We start from the raw sequence: 14,054 nt of genomic DNA on the forward strand, positions 1-14,054 counted from the left end.
TTTGCAGAAAGGCAGAGCGTTTCTTCCTCACCAGTTTACAATGTTTGTTTTTTGGTTGATTTCGGTTAAATTTCATAAGGTTTTATTTTATTTCATTCCTCATTTTATTCTTGTTGTAGTGAAAGCAGAGCAGCTGTTACCGGATGGAGGATGGTGAGTCCGAAAATCTTTAGTTATTTTATTATTATTATTATTATTTTTAGAAGGGCGATTTTTTTAATTATTAAACAAAGATTAACCTAAATATCTGATAAACTGATAAAACTCCACTAAATTACACTTAAAACTGACATTTAGCATGTTCATTAAGAAAGGAACAAGATTTAAATAATGCTCAATAATGATTGTTTGGAACCTGTTTAACAAGTCGGAAGCTACTAATCGTCGGAATGGGTCGTTTTTGCTTATATTACACCCAAAACAAGTATTGATGAGATGATCAGGTCTCACCATTAAAATAATCAAACTATTTAGTTTATATAAAGACGCCAAAACACCCTTGACAGAACGGAGTTGACTTAACAGAATGGCTTACCCGTTCAGCCTATAGATGGCAGCAGCGTACAGCAATAACCTGCTCCACCAACCTGCTACCTGTCAGACAACATGCCAGTAAAATTGTTTAAATGACAAAAAGTCAATTTCAGTTTATTTTCATTTATATAGCGCCAAATCACAACAGAGTTGCCTCAAAGCGCTTCACACAGGTAAGGTCTAACCTTACCAACCCCCAGAGCAACAGTGGTAAGGAAAAACACCCTCTGAGGAAGAAACCTCAAGCAGACCAGACTCAAAAGGTGTGACCCTCTGCTTGGGCCATGCTACAAACATAAATTACAGAACAATTCACAGAACATTTCACGGACGAATATACAAGAAATGCTATTGGCGCACAGGACAGGAGGATCACCAACACGAATACAACTCCCATCTCTGGATGGAGCTGCACCTTAAACGGAGAGAAAAAACAGAATCAGGCATCAGAAATTTAGAATTTAGGTAAAGTTGAGGCCGCAGCCCTCTCCAATTACTAATAAATGAATTAAGAGTAATTCAATTCAATCAATTCAATCAATTTTTTTATATAGCGCCAAATCACAACAAACAGTTGCCCCAAGGCGCTTTATAATGTAAGGCAAGGCCATACAATAATTATGTAAAACCCCAACGGTCAAAACGACCCCCTGTGAGCAAGCACTTGGCTACAGTGGGAAGGAAAAACTCCCTTAAAACGTAAAACGTAAAACAAAACTGTACCAGTATGCTAGCCATATGAAAGGGAAAATAAGTGTGTCTTAAGTCTGGACTTGAAAATCTCCACAGAATCTGACTGTTTTATTGACGCAGGGAGATCATTCCACAGAACAGGGGCTCGATAAGAGAAAGCTCTATGACCCGCAAACTTCTTATTCACCTTAGGGACACAAAGTAGTCCTGCACCCTGAGAACGTAAAGCCCGGGCCGGTACGTAAGGTTTAATTAGGTCAGCTAGGTAGGGAGGTGCCTGTCCATGAATAATTTTATAGGTTAGTAGCAGAACCTTAAAATCTGATCTCACTGGGACAGGAAGCCAGTGAAGGGATGCGAAAATGGGTGTAATGTGGTCGAACTTTCTGCTTCGTGTCAAAAGTCTGGCAGCAGCATTTTGGACCAATTGGAGACCCCTAATGCTAGACTGCAGTAAACCAGAAAATAGAACATTGCAGTAGTCCAATCTACAAGAGATAAATGCATGGATCAGGGTCTCAGCATCAGCCATAGACAGGATGGGACAAATCTTTGCTATATTTCGCAGATGGAAGAAAGCAGTCCTAGTAGTATTTCTAATGTGGAGTCCAAAGGACAACGAAGGATCAAAAATTACCCCAAGGTTCCTCACTTTGTCAGTGTGATGTATGACACATGAGCTGAGGCTGAGCGTTAACTGGTCAAATTGATGCCGATGTCTCACTGGACCAAGAACCATCATTTCAGTCTTATCAGAGTTTAAAAGTAGGAAGTTTCTAGACATCCAACTTCTCACTGCTGCAAGGCAATCTTCTAAGGACTTTATGTGAACGAGATTACCAGCAGTTATCGGCATGTATAACTGAGTATCATCTGCATAGCAGTGAAAGGTATTCCCAAAACGCCGCAATATGTGCCCAAGGGGTGCTATATAAAGGGAGAAAAGCAGGGGGCCTAAGACAGACCCCTGTGGAACCCCAAATTTAATGTCACTAAGGTTAGAGGTAGTGTTACTGTACAAAACACAGTGAGAATGACTGGTCAAGTATGACGTCAGCCACGCAAGGGCACTCAAAAAGTGATCTTAAATTTCATATATGTGACTTGTGTACTTATTATTATCAGTAGTAGTTGTAAAAGTATGTGTTAGAATTGTTATCTAACATTAATGTTAACAATTTAAACTTCTTGTTTGGCAGTTAATGCAAGTATTCAAGAGTTGTCTTTGAATTACTTCAGTGTTCAGTATTTGGACTGATCAGTGTGTAGTATCATCATGTTTAACTTTTACAAGCAGACTATCTATCAATAGGCAGCCAGGTAGGGGTCAATGAAGAATTACAGAGGGGTCAAAATTAAGATGCGCCAATCATATTGAAAATTATACTACATTATTTGTCTGATCATAAAGATTCCAAAAAGGTATAGTAGGTAGGTATATCTTTGATGGACTGTTGTGAAGTTATGGTGTAAAAACAGCAAAAAACGGTGACAAAGGTCAAGTTCAGTTTCTACCAGGGGCCAAAATTAAAGTTGCTCCAATTTTGGTAAAAAGTGATGCAAATTATTGGTTGAGCTAATAGGATTAATAAATGGAATAGGTTTGACTGTGCTGAAACATTACTGTCCAAAGTAAAGGTCAAACAGTGTCTACTTCCATTGGATTCTATGGTATGTGATATATGTTACCCTGTAACATGATAACTAAGTATGACACAAGGTGCAAACTTTTCCTTTTTAAAAGCCCATTAACTCAACTAATAATTTGCATCACCTTTCACCAAAAGTGGAGCAACTCTAACTTTGGGCCCTTGTACAAACTGAAATTGACCTTTGTCAAAGTTTTTGCAGTTTTTATCCCATAATGTCATAACATTCAATCAAAGATGCCCAAACTATACCTTTTGGGAATCTTTGTGATCAGACAAATAATGTGGTATACTATTCAATTTGATAGGAGCATTTGTAAATTTTGTCCCCTGTGTAATCATTGACCCCTACTTGGCCGCCTATTGAAAAATCAAGTAGATAGTCTGCTTTTTTCAAAAGAATAATGGTTAAGTAGTATGTGTGCCAAATTTGGTCCATGTATCACCATTTGGAAAATTGTTTATCTGCTGCACTATTATAACAAATGCACCTCTTTGAAGTGAGATAAACACTGTTCACTGATTCACTTCACAGAAACCCAACTTGTAAAACTCAGTTGCATTAATCCCATTGTAATAGAAGCAGAGGCATAATTGTACTGTTAAATCTGTTAGAATCACAGGTGTGAAGTGCAAGTCTTGACACTAGCCACCTAATGAATGGAGAGATCAGTATTTGTCTGACATATTAGTATTTTATATTCAGTTAAACAGATCAGTATTTTTATGACTGATCAGTATTTATTCCCCATAAACAGATCAGTATTTTTATGACAGATCAGTATTTATTCCCCATAAACAGATAAGATATATATATATACACACACACACACACACACACACACACACACACACACACACACACACACACACACACACACACACACACACACACACACACACACACACACACACACACACACACAACCGCTGGCAAAAAATTATGGAATCACCGGCCTCAGAGGATGTTCATTCAGTTGTTTAATTTTGTAGAAAAAAAGCAGATCACAGACATGACACAAAACTAAAGTCATTTCAAATGGCAACTTTCAGGCTTTAAGAAACACTATAAGAAATCAAGAAAAAAAGATTGTGGCAGTCAGTAACGGTTACATTTTTAGACCAAGCAGAGGAAAAAAATATGGACTCACTCAATTCTGAGGAATAAATTATGGAATCACCCTGTAAATTTTCATCCCCCAAATTAACACCTGCATCAAATCAGATCTGCTCATTGACATTGACCCTATGTGTCTTTTTGCAAGGAATGTTTTTGCAGTTTTTGCTCTATGGCAAGATGCATTATCATCTTGAAAAGTGAGTTCATCATCCCCAAACATCCTTTCAATTGTCCAAAATATCAACATAAACTTGTGCATTTATTGATGATGTAATGACAGCCATCTCCCCAGTGCCTTTACCTGACATGCAGCCCCATATCATCAATGACTGTGGAAATTTACATGTTCTCTTCGGGCAGTCATCTTTATAAATCTCATTGGAAAGGCACCAAACAAAAGTCCAGCATCATCACCTTGCCCAATGCAGATTCGAGATTCATCACTGAATATGACTTTCATCCAGTCATCCACAGTCCACAATTGCTTTTCCTTAGCCCATTGTAACCTTGTTTTTTTCTGTTTAGGTGTTAATGATGGCTTTCGTTTAGCTTTTCTGTATGTAAATCCCATTTCCTTTAGGCAGTTTCTTACAGTTCGGTCACAGACGTTGACTCCAGTTTCCTCCCATTCGTTCCTCATTTGTTTTGTTGTACATTTTTCAATTTTTGAGACATATTGCTTTAAGTTTTCTGTCTTGACGCTTTGATGTCTTCCTTGGTCTACCAGTATGTTTGCCTTTAACAACCTTCCCATGTTGTTTGTATTTGGTCCAGAGTTTAGACACAGCTGACTGTGAACAACCAACATCTTTTGCAACATTGCGTGATGATTTACTCTCTTTTAAGAGTTTGATAATCCTCTCCTTTGTTTCAATTGACATCTCTCGTGTTGGAGCCATGATTCATGTCAGTCCACTTGGTGCAACAGCTCTCCAAGGTGTGTTCACTCCTTTTTAGATGCAGACTAACGAGCAGATCTGATATGATGCAGGTGTTAGTTTTGGGGATGAAAATTTACAGGGTGATTCCATAATTCTTTCCTCAGAATTGACTGATTCCATATTTTTTTCCTCTGCTTGGTCTAAAAAAGTAACCGTTACTGACTGCCACAATCTTTTTTTCTTGATTTCCTATAGTGTTTCTTAAAGCCATAAAGATGCCATTTGAAATGACTTTAGTTTTGTGTCATGTCTGTGATCTGCTTTTTTTCTACAAAATTAAACAACTGAATGAACATCCTCCGAGGCCGGTGATTCCATAATTTTTGCCAGGGGTTGTGTATATATATATATATATATATATATATATATATTATTATTATGAAGAACGATGTTCATCAAATATGTTAATCAAATTCACAGAATATAGAAGGACTGAGCTGCAGTCATAGCGACACAAAGCAGATAAACTGCAAAACATTGCATAAATGAAAGCTTGTGTGGTGCCATATAGTGTTACTGAGGTTAAATTTTCCAATATGGCGATCTGCTGTTCTGGCAATTAGTGCTAATTGGGACAGAAAAGAGATATCTTTGTGCTTTGAACATGACAGGGACTTTCTGCTTTGTATGATAACATTTGATTACATTGGACTGAGATTGGTTATCAATACACGGAGCTTGGGAGGCAGGGGGCAGAGTAAGGTGCTGTTCTGTCAATCATTCTGTCAATTGTATTATTATTCTGGTGTCGCCGATCGAACGGTCTCCCTTAAAAATCGGTCCGCTGTGCCTTCACCGCGTATGTATCATTTCTGTGCGTCAGCCGCGGTTCACCGATTATCACCTCATTTCTGCTTCAAACTTCACTTCAGTCATCTGTCTCAGCGACAGATATATGAAGCTTTTGTACAACAATCATTTCCACATAAATTCAGCATTATTTCATAATAAAAGACGGAGGAAGCGATCAGAGCACCACAGCCAGATGAGCTGCTAGCTACTGCGTTCACATGCACCTCCATCATTTCAAGCGTCACAGATTATCGCCTTGTTTCTGCTTAAAACAGCCTTGTTTCTACTTAAAAATGACTTTAGAATGATTTGGGGCGGCGTTCGGTCTGTGACACTGGTTCTGTAAGTAAGAAAATAAATGAGTGTTTAAAAACTACTATTTAAGGTTTGAATTACAGTGAGGAGTTGTGTATGGGGGGGGGGGGTCTTACCCCCAGTTAAGACGGACCTCCCAAAGAGGTAAAAACAATTAGAGGGCTCATAAATATGTACCGTATACATACTTCATACCAGTAACTGTAAATATGGCAGTATAGCTTTTGTCTTCATGCCTGGAAGATAATTATTGTCCTCTGTCACCCTGATGAGAGACATAGAAATGCTGTCCACCTGTCCATATGAGGAACAGAGTACTCGCAGTAACTTTCCACAAGTTGAGTGCAGGGACACTAAATTTGCTTCATATATGCACATTTTGGTGATCTTTGTCAAGTTTGATAAGTGACTTTGACCTAATTTTCAAGGTCACACAGCAACACAAAAAAGTGTGAGAGAGAAAAATATAACTCTTACAATAACTTTCCACAGAATGGGTGCAGGGCCATTCCAAATTTGCACCAATATGCCAAATCAGCATTATCAACATACATGCACAAGTGAAAGTTTTGTATTTTGCATCACCAGTTATACAGCTTCATAATGAAGTGGTATAGAAAAGGATTTGATCTGTTTTGTTGAAAGAAAATTCTTCTCTGCGCTACTGCTACTGGTGATGCAAAATGCATAACTTTCACTGTGCACAGTTTCTCTGGTTGCAGCTACAGAAGCCTATAATTTCTTCTGGGTTTTCTGGGCGTCTTGGAGGCTTTTCTCACTCGTCGTCTTCTTGTACAGTCCCTTAGATTTTGAGAACCATCTACTCCACACAGATTTACCACATGGTACCATACTGTTTGTATTTTTTATAACCGACGTAAATAAAGTCCAAGACATAATCAATGTCTTGGACATGTTCATGTATCCATCCCCTGATGTGTCTGAAGAAGACTGGATGTAAATGTGATGGTTTACATGTGTTATACGAAAGAGTGCACTTACTTATTCACGCCACCATTTTGGCTCTCTAGAGATTAGTTTTCACTGTGAGTTTAAAGGGTATCATTTTAAAAATTTTAATATAAAACTCTGATTTTTATTTATTTGTTTATTTATTTATTTTGGTGTCCTAAAAAATTTCAAGGATGTAAATGCACAAGGGGTTCACAAACATTCAAGCAGCACCGTAGAGTACATATTACTAACAATTGCAAAAATGATTCACTTTAGCTCTAATGATCAACTTAAAATACAGTGGGGTAAAAAAAGTATTTAGTCAGTCCTTGATTGTGCAAGTTCTCCTTCTTAGAAAGATGAGAGAGGTCTGTAATTTTCATCATAGGTACACTTCAACTGTGAGAGACAAAATGAGAAAAAAAAAATCCAGGAAATCACATTGTAGCATTTTTAAATAATTTATTTGTAAATTATGGTGGAAAATAAGTATTTGGTCACCCACAAACAAGCAAGATTTCTGGCTCTCACAGACCTGTAACTTCCTCTTTAAAAAGCTCTTCTGTCCTCCACCTGTTACCTGTATTAATGGCATCTGTTGGAACTCATTTTCTGTATAAAAGACACCTGTCCACAGCCTCAAACAGTCAGATTCTAAACTCAACCATATGGCCAAGACCAAAGAGCTGTTGAAGGACACCAGGAAGAAAATTGTAGATGTGCACAATCTACAATAGTCAAGCAGGTTGGTGTGAATAAATGAACTGTAGGAGCAATTGTCAGAAAATGGAGGACATACAACACCACTGATAATCTCCCTCGATCTGGGGCTCCACGCAAGATGTCATCCTGTGGCGTCAAAATGATCATGAGAACGGTGAGCAAAAATCCCAGAACTACACAGAGGGACCTGATGAATGGCCTGCAGAGAGCTGGCACCAAAGTAACAAAGACTACATACTACGCAGAGAGGTACTCAAATCCTGCAGTGCCAGGTTGTGTCCCCCTGCTTAAGCCAATACATGTCCAGGCCTGTCTGAAGTTTGCCAGAGAGCATATGGATGATCCAGAAGAGGACTGGGAGAATATCATGTGGTCAGATGAAATCAAAATATAACTTTTTAGTAAAAACTCAACTCGTCATGTTTGGAGGAAGAAGAATGCTGAGTTGCATTCCAAAAACACCATACCTACTGTGAAGTATGGGGGTGGAAACATCATGCTTTGGGGCTGTTTTTCTGCAAAGGGGACAGGACGACTGATCTGTGTTAAGGGAAGAATTAATGTGGTCATGTATCGTGAGATTTTAAGCCAAAACCTCCTTCCATCAGTGAGAGCATTGAAGATGCAACGTGGCTGGGTCTTCCAGCATGATAATGATCCCAAACACACCGCTCAGGCAATGAAGGAGTGGCTCCATGAAAAGCATTTCAAGGTCCTGGAATGGGCCTGCATGGAGGAATGGGCCAAAATACCAGCTACAGTGTGTGCAAACCTGGTGAAGACTTACAGGAAACGTTTGACCTCTGTCATTGCCAACAAAGATTATGTTACAAAGTATTGAGTTTAACTTTTGTTATTGACCATATACTTATTTTCCACCATAATTTACAAATAAATTATTTAAAAATCTTACAATGTGATTTCCTGGATTTTTTTTTTTTCTCTCATTTTGTCTCTCATAGTTGAAGTGTACCTATGATGAAAATTACAGACCTCTCTCATCTTTCTAAGTAGGAGAACTTGCACAATCAGGGACTGACTAAATACTTTTTTGCCCCACTGTAAGTCATACCTAAAAATGGAGGTCCATGAATTCAGTGAATGTCTCGACAAGAAAGTGTTAGCCCCCCCAACCCCCGGAAATCTAACCTAATTCTAATCAGATCTCTAAATGTTTTTTGTCGTTGTTCAGGTCTTCAGATCCAGGCTACAGTTTACACGATGAAGTTCCTTGTAACATTGATGTCGTGGATGCGTCTGTACTTTCACATCACCAGTTCATCCAACAGTATGTGAAGAATGACACAAAAACTGAATGTTTTGTGTTTTTATCATTTGGAGCGGAAAAAAAAGAATCTGACAATATCTCATGGATTCTGAAAACTGGTGTCACTTTTTTTTTTACCATTTCATGAGATTTTAAGATTCAATAAAAAAAAAAAAACAGGTGTGAATTAATTGATGAAAATACTCATTGTCCTTTATGTTGTGTTAATATTTCCCCCTCAGTGCCTATAATACTCTTTGCTTTCAAAACTAACTGACTGTAATTGGTACAAAAATGATTGTATTTTTATTTTCTTTAATTTTTAGCTATGGGTACAACAAACCCGTCATCATCAGAGGTCTGACAGATAACTCGGTATGTATGTAACTGTGACAGATTACAATTCCATTTTTCTGTAATGTATTTACATAGGTTGTACTTAACTAGTTACGCCCCAGCACTATATTTTTTGTTTATTTTACATCATGTTGTACTTTTTTAACATCTTATAGTCATTTCAACAGTTTTATATGAATAATCTTAAGTATTCTAAAAGAAATGTATAACAAATATTAATAAATGTTTTATTTTGATTTGATATAATAAACGATAGAAACACAAGACCCAGAGTACTTTTGATATATATGATATGCAGACTGTTGAATTTGCAGAAAGATGCACTTACAGGATTAACTTTTTATTTTGTTTATCCAGCAATAGAATATTGTTCTTTAATAACTTATTTGGGTAACACCAGTTGTCTGATGTGCACATTAACCTCATAGTTTAATCCAGTCTGCCATAGTTCAGACAAGAAACCATGTTGTAGTACACAAAATACTGCAGTTATAAAACAACACAAAATACTGCAGTAGTAAAAATACACGTTGACTGTCTTTTAGAAATTCAGGTTGTTGTGCTCCAAGTCGGACTTACTCAAAAAATATGGTGACTGGAAAGTCAGGCTCAGCACAGCTAACACTTACTCTTACAGGAAAGGTACGTACAGTAAATGCACTGCATGCTTTGCAGTGAGTCTCTGAGCCAGAAGCTTTTTTGTTTTTCACATCCCTGAGTAATCTTTATTTGGTTCAGTGGATGTCCCCTTCCAAGAGTACGTGGAGCTGTTACTGAGACCTCAGTCCATGGACGTCCTCGGCAGTGGTAAGTTAATCCTTTCTTCTCCGTGTTTCATTCCTATTTCACAGAAGAGTACTGCAGAATACTTGTACTAAAAATTTATGCAACATCCAAAATGCAGCTACACAAAACAACACCAAGCCTATGTTTCAAATGTAAACTTTACTTATTTGTTGAAAAGCTGCTATGGCTCTGTTGGCAATAGACACACTTTATTTTTTTGGAGACAACAACTTCACAGAGTGGCAGAGTTTGTTTGAGAGCTACAAGTCACCACCGTACATCCTGCCTCACACCGCCGGAGCGTACAGCTTTGGAATTGCAGGTCAGTTTTTCCATGTTTTGAACAAATACTGGCCAAAGAGCTGCCTCATTGGAGTGTGTACTTCACCCAACATTCTGAGGCTGTATATAAAAATTTGTTAAAACTATCCAGGGCTTAATAATACCTGCAACCCACCCAAATACCCAACTCCATAACTATAAGTAAATACTTTTATTTATGCAATTGATTGAAAACAATCTAATAAAAATGGTGTACAAAAAAAATGAATTATCTTCCCAAATCAATAGTTCTGGCTGTCCTTTCTGTAGAACTGTTTTTGAACAAATTACATTTAATAAACCATTTTTAAGGTCATTAATAGACAGAAGATATGACTTCTTATTAGTGTTTAATAATAACCAATTCCTCAAAATACCCTTTTTAAGAGTTTGACCTTTTACTGTCACTCAAGATTAAAAGTCATTTCACCAACAGAAAGGTGATATGCCTTCTTATTATTGCTTAATAGCAAACAACTCCTAAAAATAGCCATTTTAAGAGTTTGACTTGTCATGTTACCCAATAGACAGATGGTATGACATCTTACTAGTGTTTAAAAAGCAATCGGTTCCTTGAAATAGCCAAAGAATTTGACCTTTCAGGGTCACTCAAGGTCAAAGGTCATGTCTTCTATAGAAAGTTGATTTGTGACTGCTATTAGTGTTTAACAGTAACCGTAGCTGTATCTCGAACCAATTCCCTGAGGTAGGCGTCTTAAGATCTTCACCTTTCAAGGTCAGAAATTCATAAAATTAAATGAAACGTTGCAGTGAACGTCTCCTGCCAGACAAAATCTCTTTAATTAATGTTAACATTGTGATATTTCGAAATTGTTAAAAATCCATTTTCAATCAGTAAGGTTTTGAAGTGCTGTTAAGGATGTTCCAGACCTGAAAACCTGGTTTCATTAAGACTCTCTTCAGTTAACAGTGGCGTGCCCAACCACTCGATCGATCGCGGGCTGAAGAAAGTCTGTCACGGGATTAAGAGGATTTAGTGCTGCTATAATGGTGTGATGCAGAAGGTGGCAGCAATGCACCAATAAGAATGTTTGCTACTGTTAAACGCCAAAGAGGAAAAAGAAGAAGGGCGAGGTAATGCTAAAAAAATCAAACATATTTTTATTCAGAGTGGGAGGAGGATTACTTTTTTGTTTATTTAATGCCAAATTCATCTGTCATATCTGCAATGTAAATGTGGATTTACCAAAGAAAGGGAATTTGGAGTTTTCACCACTGAGGTGTAATTTAGGATTTAGTACATTCCGATTTGCACCATACTCATCTTCACAAATTTAATTTAGATGAGAAAAATCTACTACTGTGGTGCAAATTAAACATTAATATCCCCTTATTTGCACCATGATTGTGCAAATAAAGATTTGATAGTTCTCTATTTACACCACTGTGACATAAATAGCCAGTCCGCATGCAGACACAGATCTGTTGCTGTACAGTACACAGAGGCAAATTTCTGGAACGGTTTTCTGCATTGTTGCCTGAAATTAAAAAATTTCTGAAATGTTCAGAGCATGCCGATTATGCGCAGCTGGAAGACAAGTCATTGGCTCTTGGCTTTAGCCATTCTTACCGATCTGACAAGCTCAAGGACAATCACATCATCAACATGATCAGCTCCGTGAACACATTTAAAATCAGTTTATGGCTGGCACTCAGCTCCTATTGTCCGAACTATGAGAGACTAGCTTCCTCCACTCAGTGCCGAAATTCCAGCTAAGGTAGGGGACAGCTTTTCCGACTTGAACTAGGCATTGTATTTTTTGGGTTGTTTGTTGTTGCGTTGTTACGGGCCAGTCCTAGGCCTGCTTGTGCTTATTCTTTGCACCATGCACATTTACTTCAATAATGTATTATTATTGTTAAAAACTTTATATTTGTGCCAGAAAATTATTATATTGGTGCACAATATATTGTGGCTACGCTGTGGCTTTCGATGTGGTTTGGTAGATATTGATACACTTTCAACTTTAAAAGTAGATCTTGGTTCAAACAGGTTGGGCACCCCTGAGTTAACATGTCCCATTTGCTTTTGTTTGCTTCGATTCTGTGGCATCACATCAGTCTTAAAACGTTGCAGTTCTTGTTCATCCCAGGGCCCAACATTTTATGCAAATTTCTTTAAAAAATGATATTAGTAAAACAGCCTGTCTTACAATATTAATGTGGTTAACATGTGTTAATGTGTAGGTTACTTCCCCAGCCAAGGCCGCGAACCATTTACAGCCAGGTGGACTGAGACAATGTAGATTAAGTATCTTGTACAAGGACATAGATGGGTATCCTTAGTGGGATTCAAACCCATGTCTCCATATAGGCAGGCTAGCCCTCACCCTTATTCAGTGCTCTGTAGTGTTAGTGGGACTTGCTAAAACAACAAAAAAAATGGGTGTAAATAACAGAAGTGGACTTTTTTAAATTTATTCATTTTTGTCCTCAGGCCCTGGTACAGGCGTTCCTTTTCACTGGCATGGACCCGGATACTCTGAGGTCATCTATGGCAGAAAGGTGACTTTATACTGTGTGTGTGCGGGGGGGCTAGCTTGAGGACAGTCAGTAGCACAGAGGGGTAGTCCACAAACCAGGTTTACTTAACTTATCTGGACATGTCCACTCAGGGTAAGGGGTAAACTCAAGAGTTTTGGTTCCAGAAACCCCACGCTCGGTTAGTAACCATGGCAACATGTGCTCTGAACATAATCTGCTACAGTGAAGTAGGCTATAGCCCAAACACACACATGCACATTTCTAAAACTTTGTGCAAAAAGATTTAACAAGTCACAGACATAAAAAACTACCTATGTGAATTTAGTTTTTTAAATTCCTAATAATCTACAAGTCTTGTGAGAACAAAAATGTGAGAACTTGCTGACCCATAACAATTACAAAATATCTCTGCGCCTCAATGTTTTCTGTCTTCCAGTGCAAAATGAGCGAGATGTCAGGCCAAATGTCTGATATCAACATAATGCCACACCGCCCTCTAGTGTGGTTGTAATAAGCTCTGTGACAACCGACCCAGTCACCCTTCATTACTTTGTAACGCTCTAATCCAGATGGAACAGAGTCCATCAAATTCGGTCGTAATTTTCAAACCAAACACGTCAATAATTGTCGGTTTAATGAAACTAAACATTCACAAAGTTTATGTTCTGGATTCATCATCCATCGTCTGAAAAGTAGATCATGTTTTTAAAATCACACTTTGGCCCTGCTTAGAATTCTGCCTCTCACAACGAATATTATATTAATATGTTAATGAGTTACATGCCCTACAAGTCATTGCCAGTCCAGCTCGCTCCTTGGCTGTCATACATGTATTACTTTGCGTGTGTGTGTGTGTGTTGTTATATACATTTTGTGCTGATACTAGGTGTATAGATTTTCATTGTGCTAAACATCTAAACCTTGTAGTCTCGTTTTTGTGCAAGTAATTTTATTTTTCAGAGTGTATCCTATTTCACTCAAGTATAACTTTTGACACAATAAAGCTGTGTGCATAATTAAAAATGTAGCCGATTCTATATAAAGACAGATTTCATTTAGTATCTTATATGTTCCATTTGCTTAAAAGATGATGATTT

The 14,054-nt window shown here is 37.8% G+C and overlaps 1 protein-coding gene across 1 annotated transcript in view; it reads left to right on the forward strand.

The window, feature by feature from the left end:
• jmjd8 (jumonji domain containing 8) overlaps positions 1-14,054 on the forward strand; it is a 16,244-nt gene continuing 2,190 nt past the window's right edge. The window contains exons 1-7 of the mRNA XM_034190201.1: positions 1-153; positions 8,914-9,009; positions 9,315-9,363; positions 9,891-9,987; positions 10,084-10,152; positions 10,334-10,453; positions 12,911-12,978. Of these exons, the coding sequence (XP_034046092.1) occupies positions 41-153; positions 8,914-9,009; positions 9,315-9,363; positions 9,891-9,987; positions 10,084-10,152; positions 10,334-10,453; positions 12,911-12,978 (612 nt within the window). The 5' untranslated portion in view covers positions 1-40. The remainder of the gene's footprint in view (positions 154-8,913; positions 9,010-9,314; positions 9,364-9,890; positions 9,988-10,083; positions 10,153-10,333; positions 10,454-12,910; positions 12,979-14,054) is intronic.

This window comes from Thalassophryne amazonica, chromosome 16 (assembly GCF_902500255.1).
Source record: "Thalassophryne amazonica chromosome 16, fThaAma1.1, whole genome shotgun sequence".
NCBI lineage: Eukaryota > Metazoa > Chordata > Actinopteri > Batrachoidiformes > Batrachoididae > Thalassophryne > Thalassophryne amazonica.